The sequence below is a fragment of the Denticeps clupeoides genome, chromosome 14 (assembly GCF_900700375.1).
Source record: "Denticeps clupeoides chromosome 14, fDenClu1.1, whole genome shotgun sequence".
Lineage (NCBI taxonomy): Eukaryota > Metazoa > Chordata > Actinopteri > Clupeiformes > Denticipitidae > Denticeps > Denticeps clupeoides.
This window is the reverse complement of record NC_041720.1, coordinates 16,475,283-16,499,929: the sequence shown is the minus strand read 5'-3', so window position 1 is coordinate 16,499,929 and position 24,647 is coordinate 16,475,283. Positions and strand designations below refer to the sequence as shown.

Below are 24,647 nucleotides of genomic sequence, written 5' to 3'. Positions count from 1 at the left end.
ATTTTCTGCTTTTTGTCCACGTCTGTCCTGTTCCTTGTAATTTAACGTATTTTTTTATTTGAACGTACAGCCCTTTGGTCAGCTCGTTTGTTGTGTTAAAGTGCTTTATGAATAAATATGGTATGGTATAAGTATTGTATAAGGTCTACTTCCTCCTGCTTCACCTCCAGCAGGTCTCGCATTGTCATTTTTTCCCCCACCACTTTTCAACCTACATGTCAAAAAAAATCTACCAGTTTTCTGTCGAGTTGTTTTTTCTACTGCATGACCCTCCGTGGAATGGAGTATACCTTGATAGGTCGTTTACAGAAAACATGATTTATGACTGAGGCAGTCAGGATGTGACCTCTGAACCCTCCGTGCCCTTCAGTCTCATAAAAGGGTGCACTTTGAGTTCTTCACTTTTAATAACTATTAATGAAAATAGAACAGCCAGTCCTTTAAAAATGATTCATTCACAAAGGATTTAGCTTACTATGCTAATGTGCACAATATCCACACATTTGATTGTATTACATTTACATTTGCAGCATTTACCAGACGCCCTTATCCAGAGCGACTTACAGTCAGTAGTTACAGGGACAGTCCCCCCCCTGGGGACACACAGGTAGTAAGCGGGGTTCGAACCCGGGTCTTCTGGTTCATAGGCGAGTGCTACCGCCACGTTATTCGTGTTTGTATAAGATGGAGGTTATTAAATGATGACCACTGCTACGAGGAAGTAGCATCTACTTGGGTGTACTTGTCTCCCCTTGGCGCACACCCACCAGGGAAATATGATCTGTCACACACGCCATCCAATTCCCGGATAATCCGCGATCGTGGCCGCGTTATTGTGCTCCGTCCCGCCCGCCCTGTCTGTCTGTCTGTCTGTCTGTCGCTCCCAAAATGGCTGATGTCGGGGATGGGAAGGAACAGCGTCTGATCGACTGAAGCGGAGCAGACGGGGGACGAAAGGAAACATTCCCGAGCTTCTGAGGAATTCGTCTGAACCGTGAACTCGTCTCTGGCAGGTACGCGTGTCAGGGGGAATTCTGTGTTATTATCATCATCATAATTCTTTTAAATCAGCCCAGGGTCCCCTGATGGCGGTTGATTGACAGCTCGCCGCTCACCGAGCTAAATCGCGAGGCGCTAGCAGCTAGCATCAAGGCTAAACGCGATCTTTATAATTACGGATGTAAAAATGTTTTATTCATTCGCAAAATGAAACAAAACGACCGACACGACAGCAAATGGCGTCGCGCAACGAACGGGCACAGCGCGTCAAAATATTAGAGGTCGCACGCAGTCCGTCTGGTCTTATTATTTATAATGAGACCGATTTTTATATTTGAGACTTAATAATTGGACGCATGAAGTCGTCATGGAGCAGGTCTGTTCAGCAGCGGATCGTCGCAACGCGAGATGCGGGGATGCGGGCTGCTCGCTTTACAGTGATGTGGTGGTGCAGTCTGGAATAAAACATCGTTTCACCAGCGCGGTCACAGTCCTGTGATCTACAATACGAGTGAATAAAAAGATTGTATTCATAGTTGGGGGTCCTAATGAACCAGAACTGATCACTTCATCGATGGTAACATGAAAGCACGTTGTAAGTCGCTCTGGAGAAGGGCGTCTGCCAAATGCCATAAATGTAAATGTTAATGTAAATGTAAATGTCGGCATTCTTTTGTTCCATAAATGACGTTTGCATTGTGCCTTCAAAGCAGGAGCAACATGCAAGGTCATCGTGTCGTGCAGCATCTAACGCGGAGGCTTCGTGTTAATGCAAGCATTGGGGTTCCAAACACACACACGGTCAGCTCTGTTTGCCTCCATGCATCCTGCATCCATGATGCGGAGCCGTGACGCCCACACGTCCGTCCGACTGTATCCCGTATTCCGGAGGTGGGAATGGACGTGGAAGGGCCGTGTTGTGTTCACGGCTGCCATCTTCTCTTTGTTGCCGATGTGCGGTGCTCGCAGCGGTCAGCTGTAGATTCGATCCATTAGGCCCACAAGGTCAGCGGGTCATGATGACATCACAGAATAAAAAATTATAATATAAATAAAAAAATATATATATTTATATTATATTATAATTAAATATAAAGTAAAGTGAAGTGATTGTCACAAGTGATGCACAGCACATGGTGCACACAGTGAAATGTGTCCTCTGCATTTAACCCATCACCCGGAGTGAGCAGTGGGTGGCCATGACAGGTAGCAGTGTGTGGGGACGGTGCTTTGCTCAGTGGCACCTTGGCGGATCGGGGATTCGAACCGACAACCTTCTGATTACGGGGCCACTTCCACCACTGCCCTGTAACCGGTCATTCCGTTTTAGTTTTTCCTTTCAATCTGTAATAATATTACACGACGATGTCATGTCATACAATTTTGTACCATGATATTTAGTGTGTTCGTGACATTTGTACATTTGGTGTGTAGGCGATTTCGTTTCCGCTGCTTACTGTGGCGCTGATGGAAGATCTGGAAATGTTCATATTCGGCGCTGCTATACTCCCTTTGCTGTCGTACTAGTGTTATCGGTCACGGGCATAAATTGAACCGAAACGGCGCCCAGGGTTTTCGTTTCGCCTGACTGCACCGCGAGTAAACGAGTGCTGGTGAATATTTCTTATCTCTTGATTATTCCTGTTGAACGCGTGGGCAGCGGTACGGCCGCTATCGGGCCTTCATTGTTCTAGTTCTCCCCGTGCTCGTCCTTTCTCTCCTTGTTCTCCGCCGTCAGCATTCCCCCGTCCTGCCACGCGCGCGTGTATTTTCGGTCGCCGTGTGACGCGCGCCTCAGCTGTGCATTTCTCTGTCTCGGATCCCGTCGCTTCCTCTGTGCACGTCAAAACGCATTGTTCCGTCTTTTACCGCGACATGTCCCTAATTAAAGTAGTGATTGTCACATGTGATACACAGCAGCACAGCATTTACATTTGACAGTATTTATCAGACGTCGTTATCCAGAGTAACTTACAATCAGTAGTTACAGGGACAGTCCCCCCCTGGAGACACTCAGGGTTAAGTGTCTTTCTCAGGGACACAATGGTAGTAAGTGGGATTTGAACCTGGTTCATAGGCGAGTGTGTTACCCACTAGGCTACTACCACCTACCACGGTGCACACAGTGAAATTTGTCCTCTGCATTTAACCCATCACCCTGAGTGAGCAGTGGGCAGCCATGACAGGCGCCCGGGGAGCAGTGTGGGGGGACGGTGCTTTGCTCAGTGGCACCTCAGTGGCACCTTGGCGGATCGGGATTCGAACCGGCAACCTTCTGATTACAGGGCCGCTTCCTTAACCACTAGGCCACCACTGCCCCTAGAACAACGCGTCCTAATGCAGGACATTCATCACCATGGCAGAGGCCCGGCTCAGTGCAACCCAGCTCAATCGCTGGACCGGCCCCGAGCCACTGGTCCACCTGGCCTTTGTGGAGACCATTGGGGGTGATGGTTAGTGTCCGGTTGTAATATGGGGCCGCATTACCATGGAATGTTTCAGAGAGAATTGACGGTATTAGTTGTTCGATGAGCACCACCTCAAAAAATAAATAACCCCAACAAGTGAGGATATTAATAACCGTGCTACCCCGTGGATGGAAAGAATATTAATAATCAGACTGCATTTACTGCGGCCATGCAGAGGTGGCGCTACACAGGCTGGTGTCGCTTGTATTAGGGTCCAATTTTATTGTAGTTGATGGGAGATTAAAAATGATCAAACAAAACTGGGAATCTGAACCTGAACGAGAACTGGGCTGGACAGTTTGAGGACCTTCTGGATGGCCCCGAATTTCCACGAAAGTCTCTCTGTGAAACGCAGTCATCCTCAGCGATTTGTTTCGTTCTAATTTTCCATGAACGTTCTAGTGGAGATATTCCTTTTTTTCTCTCTCTCTCCTTCTCACCGCTGTAGTTTGGTTCCATGACACCTTTACCTAACCAGCTCCTCTCCCTTCAAGGCACCGCGGTGTTGAACAGCAGCCATGGACACCACCACTTCTATCAAGATGACCACCATCGCCATCCAGAACCTCTTCGGCTACGTCGAGGAGGAAAATCTGGCTGCGCTGAAGGCCCACCTCGACAAGTTCAAGGAGGTGGACGGCCGCAACGACGTGAGTGGACACTGGGACACATGGCACCATTTCGGACGGCCTGTAGAAGTAGCTCTTTGTGTTTTTTTTATTGGTTTTCTTATAATGCAGATAAAAGAACAAAGACAGACCTAACAAATAAATTCAAACCGCAAGATGAACAGACGTGTGATTGCCATACAACTGTACCAGTGCAATTATTAAAATAATATTATGTCATATTTATAAAAATCATTGTCATTATCATTATTGGTATATGGTAGTGTTTTGCTTTGGACAAGTACTATTTTATGAACAGTATTTAATATGTAATATAAGCAAAATGGATTCTATTTCAATTGCAGTGCATATTAATTTGTACACTGCCAATGATGATTAAAATATTGAAATTTAGATTTTTTTTTTTTTTTTTCCTCCCCCGTCGTTCCAGAATGGACAGACGCCTCTGATGCTGGCTGCAGAACAGGGCAGCCTTGAGATTGTGCAGGAGCTCATCAGGAGAGGGGCTAACGTCAACCTGGATGATGTAGTGAGTTCTGTCCTGACTCCTTAGCAACAGATGCCCTTCGTGCGGCAGTTTCCATAGCAACCCCCCCGCCCCCCTTCATTCCATTGCTCTCTTCTAACCCCCGTGTGCCCTGCAGGACTGCTGGACCGCTCTGATCTCGGCAGCCAAAGAGGGCCATGTGGAGGTGGTGAAGGAGCTGCTGGAGAACAGCGCTTACATCGAGCACAGAGAGATGGTGAGATGTGGGGTATGCCTGGACCCACCCAGGCATACCCCACATGTTCCAGAACAGGTCTTTCCCAAGTGCATAAAATGGATGTGTAAAGTAAATCAGTTGTAATTTAGAGTACACGACATTCAATTACCTTTTAGTGTGCATTTCTCATACAACTTTAGAAATATGACTTTTAGATTATTTATAATAGATATGGAAACCGTTAATCTCTTGAATAGATTAATTTTATAACACAAAATGTGTACCCTGAAATGTATTTTTGCTGTGGACAACGTGCCTTTTTACTTCTATGTTTTATTCTCATTACTTATTTGGGTTGTGGTGGAAAATCTTAATAAAGACGCTTAATTGCACACTAATGTGCATTACTGTACTGTGCTATTTTGTTGTGCAGGGGGGCTGGACAGCCCTTATGTGGGCAGCCTATAAGGGTCGTGTGGAGGTCGCCAAGGTTCTCCTGGAGAACGGCGCCAACCCCAATACTACTGGTCAGGTGAGAGACAGCGGATTTTGTTCTGGAATAAGGCACAGTGACTAATGAGAGAATCTTTCTGTTCGTTATATTCGGTATAACGCACTGTTTTGTACTGATAGAGGTAATAGAGGAAAGAATGGAACCCAACTGGGAGCTAAAGTTATTTATCGAATCTATTCCGTGTGCTTTCGGATAATTTTTCAGCAGTATAGCGTGTATCCCATCATTTGGGCAGCAGGACGTGGCCACGCAGATGTTGTCTGCCTGCTGCTGCAGAACGGAGCTAAGGTCAACTGCTCTGACAAGGTGAGGACATAGGCAGCACACTGGCAACAGGCTCAACTGATATTGATGTGGTACTTTTTTTTTTTATGTGTGCATTTTTTTTTTTATAGCCCATTATTAATGTCTGAAACAACACGAAGTGAATTGCTCTGATGTATTTTCATGTTTTGTTGTCTGCAGTACGGCACCACTCCCCTGATTTGGGCAGCCAGAAAAGGCCACTATGACAGCGTGATGCATCTTCTGGAGAATGGTGCTGACATTGACCAGGAGGGGGCGGTATGGGCTGTTTTACTCTTTAAATAATAACTTCTACAATAGACAGTAATGTTAAAAGTTAGGTGTTGGGGTTTCTGCTAAAACCAATTAATAGATGAAGCAGGTCGTATGGTGAGATGAGCTTTCTAGATTTTTACACTGTCTCAGCTTCCAGAGAGAATTGCTGAAAATTAAGGGAGCACAGACGAGTAGCCATATTGCACCCCATGTAACGGATGGTAACGGTAATAACAATATCATTTTTGATATTTGATATTGTCTCTCCTTCAGAACTCCATGACTGCCCTCATAGTGGCCGTGAAAGGCGGCTACACTCAGGTGGTGAAGGAGCTTCTGAAGAGGAACCCCAACGTGAACATGACAGATAAGGATGGGAACACTGCCCTAATGATTGCAGCCAAGGAGGGATACACAGAGATTGTTCAGGACCTGTTGGACGCCGGCACTTACGTCAACATCCCAGACAGGGTGGGGAACGTCCTTACCACGCCCTCTCGGCCTAAATAATAGCCGTGATTCAGTAAAGGCGTGAAAAGGCACTAATGCCATTTTTGCGTGTCTCTCAGAGTGGGGACACCGTGCTCATTGGCGCTGTGAGAGGTGGTCATGTGGAAATCGTCAGAGCGCTACTGCACAAGTATGCTGACATTGACATCAGAGGCCAGGTATCCCCCACATAGAAACCGTTCATCATTCATGGCCCAGAGTTTTGCCGGAGCAGGACTGCCCGAACGCTCGCTTATTTCTCACTTCCTTCCCCCAGGACAACAAGACTGCCCTGTACTGGGCTGTGGAGAAAGGCAACGCCACTATGGTCCGAGACATCCTGCAGTGCAACCCTGACACTGAGATCACGACGAAGGTACATGGAGGGCACCCCGTTGTCGTAGTCGTGTAGCCGGTCCTTTATTGTGAAATATCTTGCCTCTTAGGACACTGAGACCCCACTAATCAAAGCCACCAAAATGAGGAACATTGAAATCGTGGAGCTGCTTCTGGACAAAGGGGCCAAAGTGTCTGCTGTGGACAAGGTAACATACCATTCTGCTTAGTAATTTTATTTTCTTTTTTTTTTTTAACATAGATCATTTACATTTACAGCATTTATCAGACGCCCTTATCCAGAGCGACTTCAGTAGTTACAGGGACATTCCCCCCCCGGAGCAACTATGGTAGTAAGTGGGATTTGAACCTGGCTCTTCTGGTTCATAGGCGAGTGTGTTACCCACTAGGCTACTACCACCCAGATCAGTTTCTTATCCCTTGTGTGTTTGGGTCTGTGGGACCCATTTCAGTATAAACAAAAAGAAAAGGATTCAGGGTATCTGCAGATTCTTAAAAAAATTAAGGTATTATTATATATCATTAAAAATGATTAAATCCATAGTTTAAAGGTCCCCAGTCATGAGTTTGTTTTGCTTTTATATCAGTCTTAGTCGTGCCATAATACTGTATCCTATCGAAGTGTCTTATCGAAATTCAGGCGCGGTGCAGAATTACAGCCGCAATGAGATTTCCCAGGACGCGCCGTTTCTGTTTCTGTAGCTTTAAGGAGGGGAGAGGCGGGACGAGGAGGAGAGCGGCCTATAGAAGTGAGGGTGCATTCCCGAAAATTATATCATCAACACCATTTACCATCCGCAATTTTTGACACAGACGGGCAATGCTTCGCACATTTGGAAGCCATGACGGTCGGTGGACATAATGTTTTGGAGGAGGACCGGGAAAAGCGGGAGGCAACATTTCCAATTTTGAAATCATAAGGGGACAAATTCCAGATCCGACCGTCTGAGCTGCTCTCTGAACGGCGAAGCAGAATGACCAAAGCACTCTTTACCCCTATCGCCCTTTCTAGCCTCTGCAGGACCATAGACAGGTTAGGGGAACTCGTATTAATGTTAAAGTAAAATTTTCATAAAAACCAATCATTTTTTTTACTGGTAACCTCTAAAGAATTTCTAACGTGCTTTGCATTTTTGCCTTTTTTTTTTTTTTTTTTTTTTTAAAAGCACATTAGCAGTCGATTGTTCGGCCCACCAGAGCTTCCAATTCTTCCCCCTGATAGAAAATGAATGGACATCAGTGGAGCTAGATGACAGAATTCTGTTTATTATATTATTCTGAGAGTGGTGATGAGAGTTCTCCTTATAATAAAAAAGATGATCTGATAATACCGAATAAGGAATAGCATACTGAGGAGGGAAAAGTATGTTTCTACATTTGTTTTTTAATAAATCAGGAATTTGGAAGGGAAATTTATATATCAAATAAAAAAATATTATATTGTAAAAATTGTATTTTAGAAGAGCATATGACCCTCAGTGTCTGCCGAGAAAACTCTGGCCTTTGGACAAATGACTTGACTTGGTGGAAGGTCTTATGATTATAATTTAAGCCTGAGATTCCTTGACCCACTTTCTTTGAATAACATAAAATTGCTCTTATGAACCCCCCCTTCCCCCCAAACCTGGCAGAAAGGAGACACGCCCCTTCACATTGCAATTCGTGGGCGGAGCCGGAGGCTGGCTGAGCTCCTCCTCCGGAACCCCAAAGATGGCCGTCTCCTCTATCGCCCCAACAAGGCTGGCGAGACACCCTACAATATTGACTGCAGCCACCAGAAGAGCATTCTCACCCAGATCTTTGGAGCACGTAAGAGCGTTATTACAAGTTTATTTTCCATGTATTAACATGGTCTCCTTTTACATCGACCTGCCAGCAGCACACTTTACAATACACATTTATGGAATTTATATCTTAAACCGTGGCAGATTCAGAGTGCATTTCACTACATGTAATCATTTAAAAAATTGTCTATGTGACAACGGATATTGAATCTTAAACAATCTCTCCTTGATTTATTAGAGATGATGCGATGATAACTCTTGGAAAGTAACTGTTTTAATGGGTTGGTGGGGCCCGGGGCGTGACATTTTTGTTTCTCTTCCTCCTTTGACTCCACAGGTCACCTTTCTCCCACTGAGACAGATGGGGATATGCTGGGCTATGACCTCTACAGCAGCGCTCTGGCCGACATTTTGAGTGAACCCACCATGCAGCCCCCCATCTGCGTGGGCCTGTACGCCCAGTGGGGGAGTGGCAAGTCCTTCCTGTTGAAGAAGCTGGAGGGTAAGGGCCAGTCTCACTGCAGGCTCATATGCAGTGACAAGTGACACAATCCAGTCAGTCCAGCCAGTCTGGGCAAAAATTCTCATTCTGTTCCATGAAATAAACAACTTGTCAAGTGGTATGTGAAACTGAAGACAATTGTGTTGATTAACCAGAGACACAGTTTTATAGTTATAATGAATGTTATTCTGATGTCATCCGTGAATCACACAAAACACTCACAAAATACTGTCTCTCGCCGAAGTTGCTTCCGAGGATTAGGTGACACTCGGCAGTCAACCACACACTTTTCTTCGTCCCTGCTCGTCTTTCAGATGAGATGAAGACATTTGCGGGCCAGCAGGTGGAGCCATTGTTCCAGTTCTCCTGGCTGGTGGTGGTCCTCTCCATGCTGCTCTGTGGCTGTTTGGCACTGGTCATGGGCTTCACCGTGGATCCCAAGCTGGCCATCGCAGTGTCCCTCAGTCTGCTCACCCTTCTCTATGTCTTCTTTGGTGAGGCCTTTATCTTACTTTACATTTTGTGAAAGTGATGCGCTCTTTTGATCCTTGATACCATTTTTTTGTTATAATGTCTAAAATGCCTGATCTCGGGGGAACATTTGGGAGAGAAAGATGAAAGATAAATTGTTAAATGGAATAGTTTTTTTTTTATTAAAGTGATTGTCAGGACAACACCCAGTGCACACAGTGAAATGTGGTCTCTGAATTGAACCCACCATCTGAGGCAGCAGTGGGCAGCCGTGATAGGCGTCCCCGGAGCAGTGTGTGGGGACGGTGCAGGACGGCAGTAGTGACAGCAGTCGCTATTTGCTTTGACTGGTGAAAATAATGAGCGATGATTCTTATTGGTCAAATTTGTGGAAAGATCGCAGTGATTGGACAAAACTGCAAGGTGCTGAAATTTACATTTCAATGACATGACGTTTTTTTTTTTTTTTTTTTTTTTATTTCTTTGGCATCTGATCACAGCAAAAGCAGTTTATCCAAAGCATGGGACAGGTTTTTTAAAAATATATATTTGTTTATTAAATCAAAAATGTTCTAAATGTTCCGTGCGCAGTGGTGGTGTACTTCGGGAGCCGATGTGAGGGCGAGAACTGGAACTGGGCCTGGGTCATCAGCACCCGGCTGGCCCGCCACATTGGCTACCTGGAGCTGCTCCTCAAGCTGATGTTCGTCAATCCCCCCGAGCTGCCTGAGCAGACCACCCGCGCCCTGCCTGTCAGGTGGGAACCGACCAGATCTTTTCATAATTCAGGCGTAATAACTATGGAAAGTCTTCCTCACTCTGCCGCTAGTTTAACTGTCTGTATGCCGTGCACTATACTCTACTAGTACTGTAGATACTCTGCACGAGTGGAATTTAAAAAGTGGAACGTTTCGGTGTACCTGCAGGTTCCTCTTCACAGACTACAACCGCTTGTCCAGCGTGGGAGGGGAGACGTCCATGGCAGAGATGATCGCCACGCTGTCAGACGCCTGTGAGCGCGAGTTTGGGTTCATGGCCACCCGACTCTTCAGAGTCTTTAAGACGGATGACACTCAAGGTGAAAACCTAAAGATGTGTTTTTTTCTGTTACGGCATGATTTCATGGCTCTGTAACTTGCATATCATAACATGTCTTCAGTATGTATAGAAGTAGATGGATTACAAACGAGAAAGGACTGCTTTCTAGAAGAGGGGAAATGGGTGTGTAACAATTTTTTAACCCGGAAGGTGAAACTTTAAAATCCATCGACTGTTTCAGCCCAAAAAACACAAAACCAGATACAAGACTGAAACTGAAACTGTCCAATAATTAGTATATTAAATACTTAACATACTTAAATAAGAATAGATATTCTTAGTAGCTGTTTTTGACTAGCAATGTTCCCCAAAATGCAAGATCCTCCCAAAATTTTTTTTTTCACAAATGTGATCTCCTTCCTAGTCATCTCAGCACCATGTCTACTACCAAACATGCAGATACATAGTCCCTGTAACTACTGATTGTAAGTTGTTCTGGATAGTGGCGTCTGCTAATGTAAATTCACCATTTTTTTATTATCTACAGTACTGTCTCCAAATTAACCCCAAGTAATACAAATCATATATTATTATACTATTTTAGTCATGGCTTTGAGCCACGTTCATTGCGCATTTTCCAGGGAAGAAAAAGTGGAAGAAGACATGCTGCATCCCGTCCTTTGTCATCTTTGTCTTCATCCTGGGCTGTCTGATCACCGGCATGGCCCTGCTGACCATCTTCAAAGTTGATCGTCAGAATCAGACGGTCAACGTGATGCTGATCACCGTGGCGAGCATGGTGGGGCTGGCGCTGCTGCTGAACTGCCGCACCTGGTGGCAGGTGGCCGACTCGGTGCTGAACTCGCAGAGGAAGCGGCTGCACAGCGCCGCCAACAAGATGAACAAGCTGAAGAGCGAGGGCTTCATGAAGGTCAGGAACATGTTGGATTTTGGGAATATAATGAAATAGTCAGTGATTCGTTCACTTACTGGTGTCATATGTATATGTTCAGAGTTTCAAAATATTTTGGCAGATTTAATGTTATTTAAAAATTAGTTTTTAATTGGTTGTGTGAGATTAATTATCTCTGGGTTTGACTTATTGTGTTTAAAGAATTTTACAATTATTAGGAACAAATCTAATCGTAATTTATTTGACAAATACCGCGATTGTGATCATAATTATTCACTATATTAAGTGCATTAAAAACTTGAGCATCACAATGTGTCAAAATATGAACTTCGCTGCAACTAGCATACCACGAGTGAGCGTCCTTGGTTTCATTTAAGTGGGCGTGGCTTTAACATGGGACACATCTGATTGGTTAGCATGGTTTTCTATCACAGAGGACATCAGCGCAACGTGATTGGACTCGGGCGGTGGCACGTGCACCCCTTTCAGACCGAGTGTGACATGCGCTTTGCTTTGCTCTTAAACCCATTATTGCCTATGGGGCCCACCAGCACTCCAGTCCCTCACTCACTGACTGTCCCCAGCCGTCCCAGCATGTTTGCGCCTGCATTCTAGGGTTGTAAAATCACATTTATTCGAATCGTGATTTTGGTTTGATTTCAATATATAATTCAGCCCTAATGAGTGGTTTATTAAAGTTATGTTTGCTAGAAGTGCATGAACCCATGATCATGTTTGAAATGGTAGGCTGCCATTTCCTCTCTTTCCAATCCTGTCTGTCTCCTAGGTGTTGAAGAACGAAGTGGAACTCATGGCCAGAATGGCAAAGACCATTGATGGCTTTACACAGAACCAGACTCGCCTGGTGGTCATCATTGACGGCTTGGACTCCTGCGAACAGGACAAAGTTCTGCAGATGCTGGACACGGTCAGCGTTGGACATCTGCCTTTCAGCTCTGAAACGATTCTTGCTTTGTCTTTTCAAGGGTCTTGTTTTGTAAACCAACCCCCAAACCCAAGATATAATTTTCTCATTACCGTTAATGTCAGAGAGATTAAGATCAGGACCACGGAGATCAAAATTGTTTCAGTTTTATTGGCTTAATAGAATTTAGCGGTGATTCTGAGCACAAAGCTCGGATAATTGGTTGCCAAGTCAGCTGTGGTCTTGTGGTTGTAAGCAGGACAATGAAACACTCCTTCATTAAACGCTAACCCAAGCGCTCCAGTGCACTTGGTGTAAAATGTTAATATTATTGTGAGTAGTGCAGAGTTAAAAGTAGCAGTAATGCGCAAAAAATAACCATGCGTCGGAAAAGAAATGACTGTTCATGTAAATGTCCCGTTACTGTGCCTTGTAGCTCATGCTGGTGCAATTCTGCCTCTGACCAGGTGAGGGTGCTGTTCTCCAAGGGCCCATTTATCTCCATCTTCGCCAGCGACCCCCACATCATTATCAAGGCCATCAACCAGAACTTGAACAGTGTGCTGCGCGACTCTAACATCAATGGCCACGATTACATGCGTAATATTGTGCACCTGCCCGTGTTCCTCAACAGCCGCGGACTCAGTAGTGCCAAGAAAATGTGCACAGCCGCGCCTGCCAACGGAGACGCTGGAAACTCAGAGGGTAATAATGAAACACGGCATGAAAATGAGATTTTGTATGATTTGCATCAGATGGCAGGACACCTTGTTCACATATCTCTTCAGTTGTAGATTAATTGATTCATGGCACCTAATAAATGGCAAATATGTATGATCTTTCTGTCTCTACCCCTCAGGCTGGCATGAGGAGCTGGACAGGAAGTTGTCCCAGCACAGCCTGGGAGAGCTGACCAAGCTTGGCAGCAAGACCACCCTGAACCGCAGGGTAGGTTTTCACATGCCTTTTGTGTACCGAGCACCGTGCATGACTCCCCCCCCCCCCCCCACCCCCCCCCCCCCCACCCCCCCCCCCCCCATTGACTGACCCTAGGAAAAACTCGGGAAATTTCCTGAGCCAACTGAGATTCCATATCCTTACGATGGGACAAACCGCCGTGTTATTGAATTAATGCGGTCCCTGTTGATTTATGCGAGTCATATGCAGGTCATTTGACTTGACATTTTGGCCATAATTCCCTCAGTACGGATGAAGGAACTTCAAAAATAAATATTTCCACTCCTCCTCTTGTACTGATGTTCCTTTGTTGTCTGTTCCTGCAAAACATTAGGTACTTTGAGATCTCTAACTGAATAAATGTAATGCAATAATATTGTTTTGCTATGTAGATGCATCAATGACATCTAGTGTGCACACACATTTTATTGTTTGAAGCGAAAATGAATGTGTATAGATGTTCGAATAGTTATTTTGATTTCTATAATTTCAGGCCTTGCGCTCTTGCATCACCTCATGAAGGTTATGTGTCCTTATTCCTAAAACCCTCAGCCAAGTGTAAACATGTTTTCTTTTAGGATACTTACAGGCGCCGTCAGATGCAGAGATCCGTGACTCGACAAATGTCCTTTGACCTTTCCAAGCTATTAGTCACGGAAGACTGGTTCAGTGACATCAGTCCTCAAACCATGAGAAGACTCCTTAACATAGTTTCTGTAACGGGTAAGAAGATACATCTCATGTATTAAGTCTGGACTGTTATTATACATAGAAAAGATTCTGTTAGGGTTTGTGCCGTTGTTTAGGTAAATTAAAGTGGCAGTTATTAAAAGTGTTATTTAAGTGGAGTTGTGTGTAATTTAAATGCAGTCACCAATCACATTTCTCCTTTTTGTGAGTTATAATCTAGAGCAGCGTTACCAAGGCCATGTTGACCACAGAGATTTAAGAAAGGATGAAGGAGTAATGCTGTTCCAGGGAATTCTAATTGGACCAGTGTGTCTTCCTTGTTGCACTAAAGCCTATTAATCCCTGTAGACCGCACTAGAATTTGGGGTACTTGTAAGCATGTTATACTTGGCGCCACTGTTTTCATAAATTTTTCTCTTCGGTTTAGGTCGGTTGCTGAGAGCAAACCAGATCACATTTAATTGGGACCGTCTGGCCTCCTGGATCAACCTGACAGAGCAGTGGCCCTACAGGACATCTTGGCTGATCCTGTTCCTGGAGGAAACCGATGGAATTCCGGACCAGGCCACACTTAAAACCATTTATGAGAGGTAGGTAGGGAGGCATGAATTATTCTTTTCAGAACTTTCCAAACCGTTTGGACTAGTAAACAGAACCTTTTCTCATTGTCTACCTCTGTCTCTAATTCCACATAGAATTTCTGTATTTTATTAAGATGTCTAATTGAGCTAAAAAATCTAGTTAATTAATTTCAATTAATCTGTAGAATAGGATATTCTGGCTTCCTTTGCAGTTTTTGAGGTTTGGAGGAAACAGTTGTCTCCCAGTAATTACAACGGCCTTGTCTGGGAAATGGTCCAAATTCACAGAGCTTGGAACTGATTGAATTTGGAAGAAGCTCACGTTTGTAGACCATAATTAAACTGTCTAAAGTAACTATGTGCCAAGATTACACTCTTATTCCCCAAAATCTTTGCTATTTTTGTTTTAGTTTATTTTTTTCCCTTTAAAATGTCTTGCATTTTCTCTGTCAGTCCAGGAATAACTCTTCATCAGACCATTCAGACAGTTCTCTGGCCAAAAGATTCAGTGAAGAAAAAAGCAAAACCAAATTCCAAATGAATTATGTTTATAATCAGTGCTGGTTTATTTTCGCCTTTTGATTATTTTACATCACTTCCTGTTTGGGGAACTATACAAAAAAAAAAAAATAAAAAAAATATATATATATATCTCTCTCTCTCTCTCTCTCTCTCTCTCTCTCTCTCTCTCTCTCTCTCTCTCTCCCCTTCGTTACCATAATGTTTTGTACTTGGTGGCCAACTTAAAGTGAAGTGATTGTCACATGTGATACACAGCAGCACAGCACACGGTGCACACAGTGAAATTTGTCCTCTGCATTTAACCCATCACCCTTGGTGAGCAGTGGGCAGCCATGACCAGAGCCCGGGGAGCAGTGTGTGGGGACGGTGCTTTGCTCAGTGGCACCTCAGTGGCACCTTGGCGGGTCTGGATTCGAACCGGCAACCTTCTGATTACGGGGCCGCTTCCTTAACCGCTAGGCCACCACTGCAAACATGCTCATTGTACCATGATTATAGCAATGAACTACTGGAAATAGGATAATAATAATCTTAATAATAATAATACAAACATTACTATTACAGTACACATGTGTTTTTTAAAACAAAAAAGTCCAATAGACTCCATTGGTTTACTTAAATCCTGGGGGTTCCTGGGTTATATTTGAGGTGTGGATTTGCTCTGGAGCTTCAGTCTCCTATGGTTTGCCAATAAGTCTCACTAAGTGGAACCATCTGAGTGCAGCTGGCGTAATGAACTGCCCTGGGATTTGCAACTCCTTCAGCCAGTAATCTCACAATGACATGTTGACACTGGAGAAATACCCACACTACTCACTAAATGTAGGTTTACACCCGGGCCCAAAGAAAATAGAAAGCGAAACAAAAATGTCTTGGCTCCTCATGCCAGAACGCCACTTGGTTCTGCATGTCAGTAAAGCCATCAACGTTTCTGGAGTTCTCCATGCTCCACATCATTCTGTATTGTTGGACCTTACAAGGCACCTCAAGTGCCAGGTTTACAAAATACTGCCAAGCAGAGGTCCAGATACCTTCTCACAACACCATAATAGCAGACCAGCGTGGCCTCTCTCCATGAAGGTACAATGGTTGTCCCACAAACCACATCGCTCTGAGTGTCTGCTTTCTGCATGTTTGGAATGTCTCATTTAATGACATCCGTGCTACTTTTCAACAGGATCTCCAAGAGCATCCCCACCACCAAAGACGTGGAGCCCCTCTTGGAGATCGACGGGGACGTCCGCAGTTTTGAGGTCTTCCTGTCCTCCCGTACCCCTGTGCTCAACGCCCGCGATATCAAAACCTTCCTGCCCTGCACCGTCAACCTGGACCCCAAACTCCGAGAGATCATTGCTGGTGAGAACTCACGGCAGGTTTTCTAATGTCGCATCAACACAAGAAGAAGGGAGGGAAAGGTAATCGATGTCACAGAGAGGAGGGACCAACCAAACCACAGGGGTGGTAGTAGGTCCACCTGTAGACCAGGAAAGTCCCAGGTTCAAACCCCACCTACTACCATTGTGTCCATGAGCGAGACACTTAACGCTGAGTGTCTCCAGGGGGACTGTCCCGGTGACATGTCAAAACTGGCAACCATGAGCGCCAGACCCCGTCTCCTCCCACCTCCACCCTTTAGCTATGGTTTCTGTTCTCACAGTAAAACTGTTGTAGACTGTTCAAACCTGCACGTAGGTTATCGCGTTTATTAGAGAATTCCGATTGGCAAACTACGGGCACACACATTTCTAAAATGAAACTACCACCAATTCTGTCAGTCTACTGTTGACAATAGATATGCAAATAACCATTCTGGGTATACTGGGCTGCAGTCTGCATTTATAACAGTGGCAGCATGGGGTCAAGCAGTTGCTGTTTTTTCCCGGTCTAAGACTAGGTCTGGTCTCTCTCTCCCTCTCTCTCTCCAGACGTGCGAGCCGCCAGAGAGCAGATGAACATGGGAGGTGTGACATATCCAACGCTGCCCTTGCAGGAGGTGGCCCCGCGGCCAGTCTCCATGTACAGCCAGGCCTCCAGCGCCTGCTCCCCCACCGCCACTTTCAATGGGCCGTACAGCGGCGTCTCTCCACAGCCTCACAGCAGCTACTACAGCGGCATGGCCGGCCCACAGCACCCCTTCTACAACAGGGTGAGTCTCTCTTTGGGGCCCCCCTCAATGGTGGAATTGGGTCTGCTCCCAATGATGAAGAAGCAGGATTGTCTCTTGCATCACTTCTCTAATTGAAAATGAAGGTGATGAGAATTAAAGGTCTTGACTTTCGCGTCCTTATTCCAACAAACAGGTCTATAACTCATGTAGTTCTTATGTAATTCTTCTAAATCAGAAATGTGTTTCATAGATTCTGATTCTAACACATATGGACTTAAAATTGGCTATGATGGTGTTAAGTGGCATCTAAAACATTTACTTGCTCCATAATTATAAGATACTATATTTCAATAGAAAGATTGGCCAAATGTACAAATTAAAAATGTATTCTCTTTGGCATAATCCACTCTAATGTGTGACTCGTTTTGCTCCAGGAGAGGTGGTTCTTCACTTCCATGTAATTAATTCAGCCTCATTGTGAATCCATTATGCAGATACATGCTACTATGTAAATTGTACTCATATAAGAACGCAAAATTCCACTTTTTACTTATTACTTGTGTAATTGTGTACATGAGGTTATGACCTGACCACCCCACCCCCATCACACATTCCCAACCCAGTATTTTTCTTTCCAATTTTTTTGTGTGTCTACATTATAAAAATGATTATTTATTCATTTTCATTAAGGTGTATTGTGTTGTGTGGCCATAAAATTATGTATGGTGAACAATGAACAATTTTTAAAATTTGTTTTAATTTTTTTTTACAGTTATTTATTAGATACCTCATTGTTGCACCATGTTTTCTGTCCATTTTACTTTTTTTCTTTTTTCATTTAATTCCTTATATTTAATTTCCTTTTCTCTTGGGTTCTCCCATCTCCCAGCCATATTTCCCCCATCATGTTTACCAGCTGCCACGCCAGTACGCTGGCAGCTTCTACCCTGTTCACGTCCCTCCACCTCCACGCCCACTCATTAAACCCGGGCCCGCCAGGGAAGCCAGCTGTGGACTTGTAAGTACAACCAGCGCAACCATAGAACCATAGAGCTGGACTAACAATTTCTGTAAATGCCGTTTTTTTCCGACTCATGCAAAGTGACTCATTGAAATTGTTTCGCTCCAATTCCAGAAGGGCTTGTTTCCAAACGGGGTTTTGTTTTACTGTTTGTGTTTATTGATTTTTAGTTTGAAAATAAAAAGTACATAAACAAATATAACAAATCGATCAAGGTACCGTCCCCACACACTGCTCCCCGGGCACCTGTCATGGCTGCCCACTGCTCACCAAGGGTGATTGTTAAATGCAGAGGACACATTTCGTTGTGTCACCAGGTGCTGTGCTACAGTTCGCTTGACATTCGCTTTCACATTACTTGTTTTGTCAACTGTGGGGAAAAAACATATGTTAAAACATTTTTATTTATAGCTGCTGTATTCCCGATGCACTGCAATCACAAGAACACTGTTAAACTCAACAACAATACACGTCCAGCCTTATGCACCTGATTTTTGCACATCTCAACTCATTTTGCACGTTTGTCTTGTCTTGCGTGTCATGTTTGAAATATCCAACATATCCACTTGATCCTACATGATGTTGTCCAGTTATGTCCTGTTCGACCTGTTCATTATACAGAAAAGTTCTACTTTTGTCCTATGGAGATAACCTGTACAGTATTTAAGTTTTAGTTTTTCTTAGTATAGTTTAGTTTAGTGTCTATATTTCAATACACGGTATACTGTGTATACTGTTGTACTGACAATAAACCAATCTTGAATTTATCATTTATATTGTGCATGTTAAAAGAAAAATAGATCTGTTGTTCAGGAGTGAGCTGTTTTATGAGGTGTCTACAGAAATTTCCTTGTATTTTATTGTTTACGTGAACGACATTCTGGCGAAATGCCCCCTATTGGACAGTGGCACCTTTAAAGGGCAACAAAATTCTAAAATCCATGCCTATTTGTCCAAGGTCATATCAGCTGCAACATCAACAGATTAGAAACCTAATGGAAATGATATTAGAAGCGTGTTCAGTCAGACTAGCTGGAGTTCACTGGTGGCCTCTGTGCCAGTACTCCTGCACCTCCCAGTCGCCGTCAAGCTTTAAATACGTCCTGGGTGTGGCCTTTCCATCCTTTTGTGAACAACTTGTGAATATTTCCCGCTCATTCGCCACCTCCTGTCTGTCTCTCACGTCCACCTCTCTCTGTCTGTCTCTTGCTGTCTCTCTGTCTTCCTCCACGCAGTTTAAGGTTCCGTCTTTGAAAAAGCAACAGGTACTGAACACTTTGACTGCCTTTTTACTACCTCGCCAGTGCTGCCCCCAGACTGTAGTACTAATCCCCCTCTGACGTCGTCTTCCAGCTGCCCTGTATGCATGTGAGGAAAAGCAGTTCACGCTGCGGGGAAGGACAGAGCCTTTTGACAAAGCTGGTAGTCTAATTATTTCAAAATACTCTATTTAATGAAAAGCAAATGAAAAATATTCAGATCTGAAAGTAATTTTAGCCATATATTGACTACAAAAGTAAAAACTAATATACAGTACAGACCAAAAGTTTGGACACACCTTCTCGTTCAATGTGTTTTCTTTATTTTCATGACCATTTACATTGTTATATTCTCACTGAAGGCATCAAAACTATGAATGAACACATGTGGAGTTATGTACTTAACAAAAAAAGGTGAAATAACTGAAAACATGTTTTATATTCTAGTTTCTTTGCTCTGATTACTGCTTTGCACACTCTTGGCATTCTCTCGATGAGCTTCAAGAGATCGTCACATGAAATGCTTCTCCAACAGTCTTGAAGGAGTTCCCAGAGGTGTTTAGCACTTGTTGGCCCCTTTGCCTTCACTCTGCTCACCCCAAACCAGATCCGGTGACTGTGGAGGCCAGGTCTCCACTTTTTGTTAAGTACATAACTCCACATGTGTTCATTCATAGTTTTGATGCCTTCAGTGAGAATCTACCAACGTAAATGGTCATGAAAATAAAGAAAACACATTGAATGAGAAGGTATCCAAACTTTTGGCCTGTACTGTATATGCAGCCAACCAGGTTTGCAAGGTTTTCTGCATTTTCCTTCCCCTGTAAAACATTAATTCCTCTTTCCCCCCCCAGATGACATCAGTTCCTCGTGAAGCAGCAGTTTCAATGATGCATGTGCCAAACTAGCCATCTAGCCATTGAAATGTCCACCCCTCCCACAAGGCCTTACATTTGCTGTCATAGTGTGGATTTCTTATCATTTACACATTTCTACCATTTACTATCAGTATTGTAGCCTGTAATTAGTTTGTTAGGTTTTATGGAATGCTGATAGTATGACGACTAATGGATAGGTTAAATTAGTAATCGTTTTATTTCAGAGATGATGTGAAAACGGATCCATTTATTTATTGCAGTGCTTCTGTTTATCTGTTTATCATATATTGCATATATCGCTGCACGGACTCCCATTTCTACCCTTTATAATATATATATATATATATATATATATATAGAGAGAGAGAGAGAGAGAGAGTATATGTCAGATTTTAATCAAAAAGGATAATGACACTGTAGCAGGTCAACGCATGCAGCTTGTGGTGAAGGAAGCAGGAAAATAGCTTATCCAGTATTACCACAGCTTTGTTATTATTATTATACAAATAATCATCATTGTTATTATTATCATTATTGTCATTATTATAATAATTGAACTGACTGCCTTTGAGTTTCAAGTTGTATTTCTGAGTGCTGATTTGCCAATTACATTGACTGACTCATCTGTTCACACACACTGCTACATTCATTTATTTCTCTTATTTTAGTTTATTTTTCACTCTGTAGTTCCAGCCCTCTTATCAATTCTCTTCTCTTCCTTCGATGTAGATTTAGAAAACCATACTAACATTTGAACTCTTTGTTAGGGTGCATTAAATGGAATGTATTTTCCATTTTTTTAAATGGAAAGGACTTTTATTTTGGTGCTTTTTTGAGTGTGAGCGTTAACACTAAAATGATGTTTGCATGTCAGGGCTCAAGCTCAGTCGTGTCAGCCACCCCTGCAGTCCTGCTGAGCTCAATGAACACAGACACTGTGAGTGAGCGGGTTAAACAGATGGAGGGCATCGACCACAGCATGCTGGCCCAGTACACCGCCACCGTAAAGAAGGTACTGCCCGGTTTTTACATGTACACTTCTGTGCAAAGCAACAAAAAAAAAAAAACCTACATCAAACATTGATTAAATATTGATATACATGAACCTCTTATTATACAACGTGTATAGAAAAAGAGACTCAGAGATACAGGTGGGAAGATGGAAAAACTTTCACTGCTCCCTAAAACGTTTGCACACTACTGTGTATAAATGTGTGAGAGAAGCCTACAACTGCCTAAAACGAATGAAATGATGTTGCATAATGACTATGAATATGGTTTGAATGCCTTCTTGTATGACAGGCGAACATTAACGGCAGAGTCCTGTCCCAGTGTAATCTGGATGAACTGAAGAAGGAAATGAGCATGAACTTCGGAGATTGGCAGCTCTTCAGGGCCATGGTGAGTCTAGTGAAACAATACGAACAGTTCCAGTTTGGAGCGAGTTGAATAAAAATTTTTTTTATAATAATAATCAAAACCCTCATTCCAGAACATTTCACAAAATGTCCTGTAGAAATCGATCATTTCAGAAACCAGAAACCATCACACAACATTCGTTATGACCATTACTGCAGAGCACAAAAACGCACTGCACAGCAGACGCACCTTTAACCCCAAACTCATGTCTACAGGTGATCGAGATGCGTCAGGTGGAGAGCCAGGCGTTGCACGAGGAAGCCCCGAGCGAGCAGGGTAGCACCGTGGGAAGTCACGTCGACCCCGCAAGGCGTTCCAGCGCGGCACCCCATGCCGGGGCCGGCAACTCGGACACCTCTCCCATGTACAGCTTCAACCTGAGCTTTGAAGAGCTCAGCAACGTGGGATTGGATGAACCGCCCAGGCACAGCAACCCTCCATGGAGCGTAAGTCACTTTGTCGTTCTCGTTAACCTGTATCCAGCACCGGTTTATACTGCAAAAACTGAAAAGTTGGGAAAACCAGTTACTGCTGCCGATGTGTATTTCTGTATTTTACTTATATATTTCCCACACAAAGTCAGGAACTTGCTACACGCTTCTTTACCTGACTTTACTTAGCAGACACTCGTCTGAAATACTGAACAAGTGGGTTTTCAACTGCTTCTTAAAGGTAGTAGTCTCGGCTAGTCGAATGGAGCAGGGCAAGTTGTCCCACCAGCCAGGGACCACAATGGAGAACAGAGTTGATTGGGATCGGAGACCCCGTGAAGAGGGAATTTTTAGTCCTCTTAGTTTTGACCTGCTATGTTTTCATCCACTTTTAAGCAAAAAGGATTTCTCGTAATTTAGTGGAGTAAAGAGTAAAACATTTGACTCTGAGATGAAGTGCAGTTTAAGTTAAAATCTCCCCGAATGGAAAGTTTTGCTAAATTAGAGAAACTCAAAAAGTAGGAGCTCAAGGCACAATGAATCATACGATTCATAAAAGTGGAATATCATGTTAATCCACCTTTAAATGAATGACTTTACAGGCGACCACTCACAGGACTCCCAGCATGTCCAGCCTCAACTCCCAAGAATCGTCCAATGACATCGCCAAGCTCACAGACAAGCAGCAGGCCGAGTACCGCAACGCCTACCAGGAGTATATAGCCCAGATGGCCCAGCTGGAGAACACTGGCAGCGGGGTCGAGAAACCCATCCAGCCCCATGTCGGCCAGTTCATGCACTCGGGTCCGGAGGACAAGGCGAAGGACAAGGACAAGCCCTTCAGCAAGAGAGGAAGTGGGAAGCAGTCGTCGGACGCTACCGACTACCCCAACAATGACGCTGCCACTCTGGACCCCATCACCGAAGAGGATGAGAAACTGGACCACGGCTCCTCCAAGAGCCTGCTGAGCCGCAAGACCTCCGGTGAGTGGTCGGCGGGTGGAATCTTCCAAAACGCCGACCTCAAGATCAAGGCAGCCAGCGGAGGGCTTCGCTACCAAAAGCTGACCAGCGACGACGAAGAGTCTGAAGAGTCTGATAATGCCCCTCTCCTGAAGGACGGGAAGAAGAGCGACAGCCAGAGTTCGTGCACAGAGAACGGCGGCTCTCTGGTCAAGGGGAAGGACTACCTCTCCGATGGGATGCTGGACAAGAAGGGCTCGTCCGACTCGGGCGTTCGCTCCAACGAGAGCTCCCCCGAACACTCCCTTCAGGACGAAGAAGCCGACCTGTCCCAGCTGGACCAGTCTAACCCTATCGAGCTGGACGAAGACAGCCTGGCCCGCAAGAGGGGCCTGCCCAGCAGCCTGAGTGGCCTGCAAGACCCGGTGGTGCGGATGTCCATCTGCTCCGAAGACCAGTGCAGCCTGCTGGCCAGCAGCCCCGAGGAAAGCTGGACGTCCTCCAAGAGCTACAACCTCAACCGCACGCCCAGCAACACCACCCTCAACAACAACACCAACGCCCAGCAGAGCAACCGAGCCAAGCAGAACGGCGAGGGCTCCACCTCGCACTCCCTCACCGGGGAGATCATCGGGAAGCCGGCCTCCACCGCCATCCAGAACGAGAACGTCCGCGTGGTTCACCTGCAGAGGGGCCTCAACCCCGGAGACCCCCCCAAGATCACCACCGTGTCCTCCGACGCGGTGACCTTTGGGGAGGAGCGAGAGAGCATCCTGTGAGCCTCGTCCAGTGGAGCATGCTCAGCGCTAGCGTCCGTGTTTAATGTCTCGTTTGTCTTTTGAAGAGTAACGGTGCTGTCTAGTTTTCTCTAAATGTAGATCTGATTGTTCCAAAATGCCATCGGCCCACAGAACCCCCATTTCTGATTAGTGCGAGTGACGTGAAGGGATTTCTGTGCTGCTTCCTCAACAGTATTAATGCAGTAAAGTAGTTGTGACTATGGGCGATGACACACACAGAAAGCAGGCCGTCATTATTTATTCCTGTCGATTCGGTGCTGAAAGCCGACTGATGTAATACACTATTACAGTACAGAAACGGCTAGAAATAATATTGTATTCAAATGAATGACAACATTGGCCGTAAAGTTACTTTGTGTTTCATCACCCTAATGTTTGTGTAGAACAGTGGTCCGGTTTTGATGTTGTCTGCATGCTGGTCTCTGGGTGCGAGGTATCAAAAACCAGCACTGGTGCACTTGTTCACATGTGAAGGCCTGAAAAGTGGGTGTTGCATGGTTAATATGAAAATTGGTTGTGTTAATTTGTGGTTGTGTTACGTTGCCATGTGAAAACTGGGTAAAAAGCCCATGCATGCACGCACTATGATGTAGTATTGGACTTACTGATTGTATTGTTTGTTGTGGCATTGCTTGCAAAAGAATAAATAAATGGTTAAAAGACAA

General features: G+C 44.5%; 1 protein-coding gene across 5 annotated transcripts; it reads left to right on the top strand.

The window, feature by feature from the left end:
* Nucleotides 1-795: 795 nt before the first annotated feature.
* On the top strand, nucleotides 796-24,647 carry kidins220b (kinase D-interacting substrate 220b). Of its 5 annotated transcripts, none has more exons than XM_029002626.1 (30): nucleotides 796-1,013; nucleotides 3,962-4,117; nucleotides 4,527-4,625; nucleotides 4,741-4,839; nucleotides 5,234-5,332; nucleotides 5,519-5,620; nucleotides 5,780-5,878; nucleotides 6,149-6,346; nucleotides 6,445-6,543; nucleotides 6,642-6,740; nucleotides 6,811-6,909; nucleotides 8,353-8,530; nucleotides 8,843-9,007; nucleotides 9,322-9,501; nucleotides 10,070-10,235; nucleotides 10,405-10,556; nucleotides 11,158-11,447; nucleotides 12,217-12,357; nucleotides 12,822-13,059; nucleotides 13,214-13,302; nucleotides 13,890-14,034; nucleotides 14,429-14,591; nucleotides 16,282-16,460; nucleotides 17,030-17,250; nucleotides 18,101-18,229; nucleotides 19,468-19,497; nucleotides 21,244-21,381; nucleotides 21,672-21,770; nucleotides 22,004-22,234; nucleotides 22,822-24,647. In XM_029002626.1, the coding sequence occupies exons 2-30, from the start codon at nucleotides 3,986-3,988 to the stop codon at nucleotides 23,959-23,961; spliced, it is 5,199 nt and encodes a 1,732-aa protein (XP_028858459.1). In that variant the 5' UTR covers nucleotides 796-1,013; nucleotides 3,962-3,985; the 3' UTR covers nucleotides 23,962-24,647. The 5 variants fall into 5 exon arrangements, with proteins under 5 accessions (XP_028858459.1, XP_028858460.1, XP_028858461.1 ...); XM_029002627.1 differs by having other exon boundaries at nucleotides 5,522-5,620; nucleotides 22,822-23,961; XM_029002628.1 differs by lacking the exon at nucleotides 19,468-19,497 and having other exon boundaries at nucleotides 797-1,013.

What these genes read in the sequence shown, in the direction of transcription:
- kidins220b (XM_029002626.1), top strand. Translation starts at nt 3,986, where the DNA reads ATGGACACCACCACTTCTATCAAGATGACCACCATCGCCATCCAGAAC. An exon ending in ACCCCAATACTACTGGTCAG is followed by an intron (nt 5,333 to 5,518) that starts GTGAGAGACAGC and finishes ATAATTTTTCAG; the next exon opens with CAGTATAGCGTGTATCCCAT. An exon ending in CCTTCTCTATGTCTTCTTTG is followed by an intron (nt 9,502 to 10,069) that starts GTGAGGCCTTTA and finishes TTCCGTGCGCAG; the next exon opens with TGGTGGTGTACTTCGGGAGC.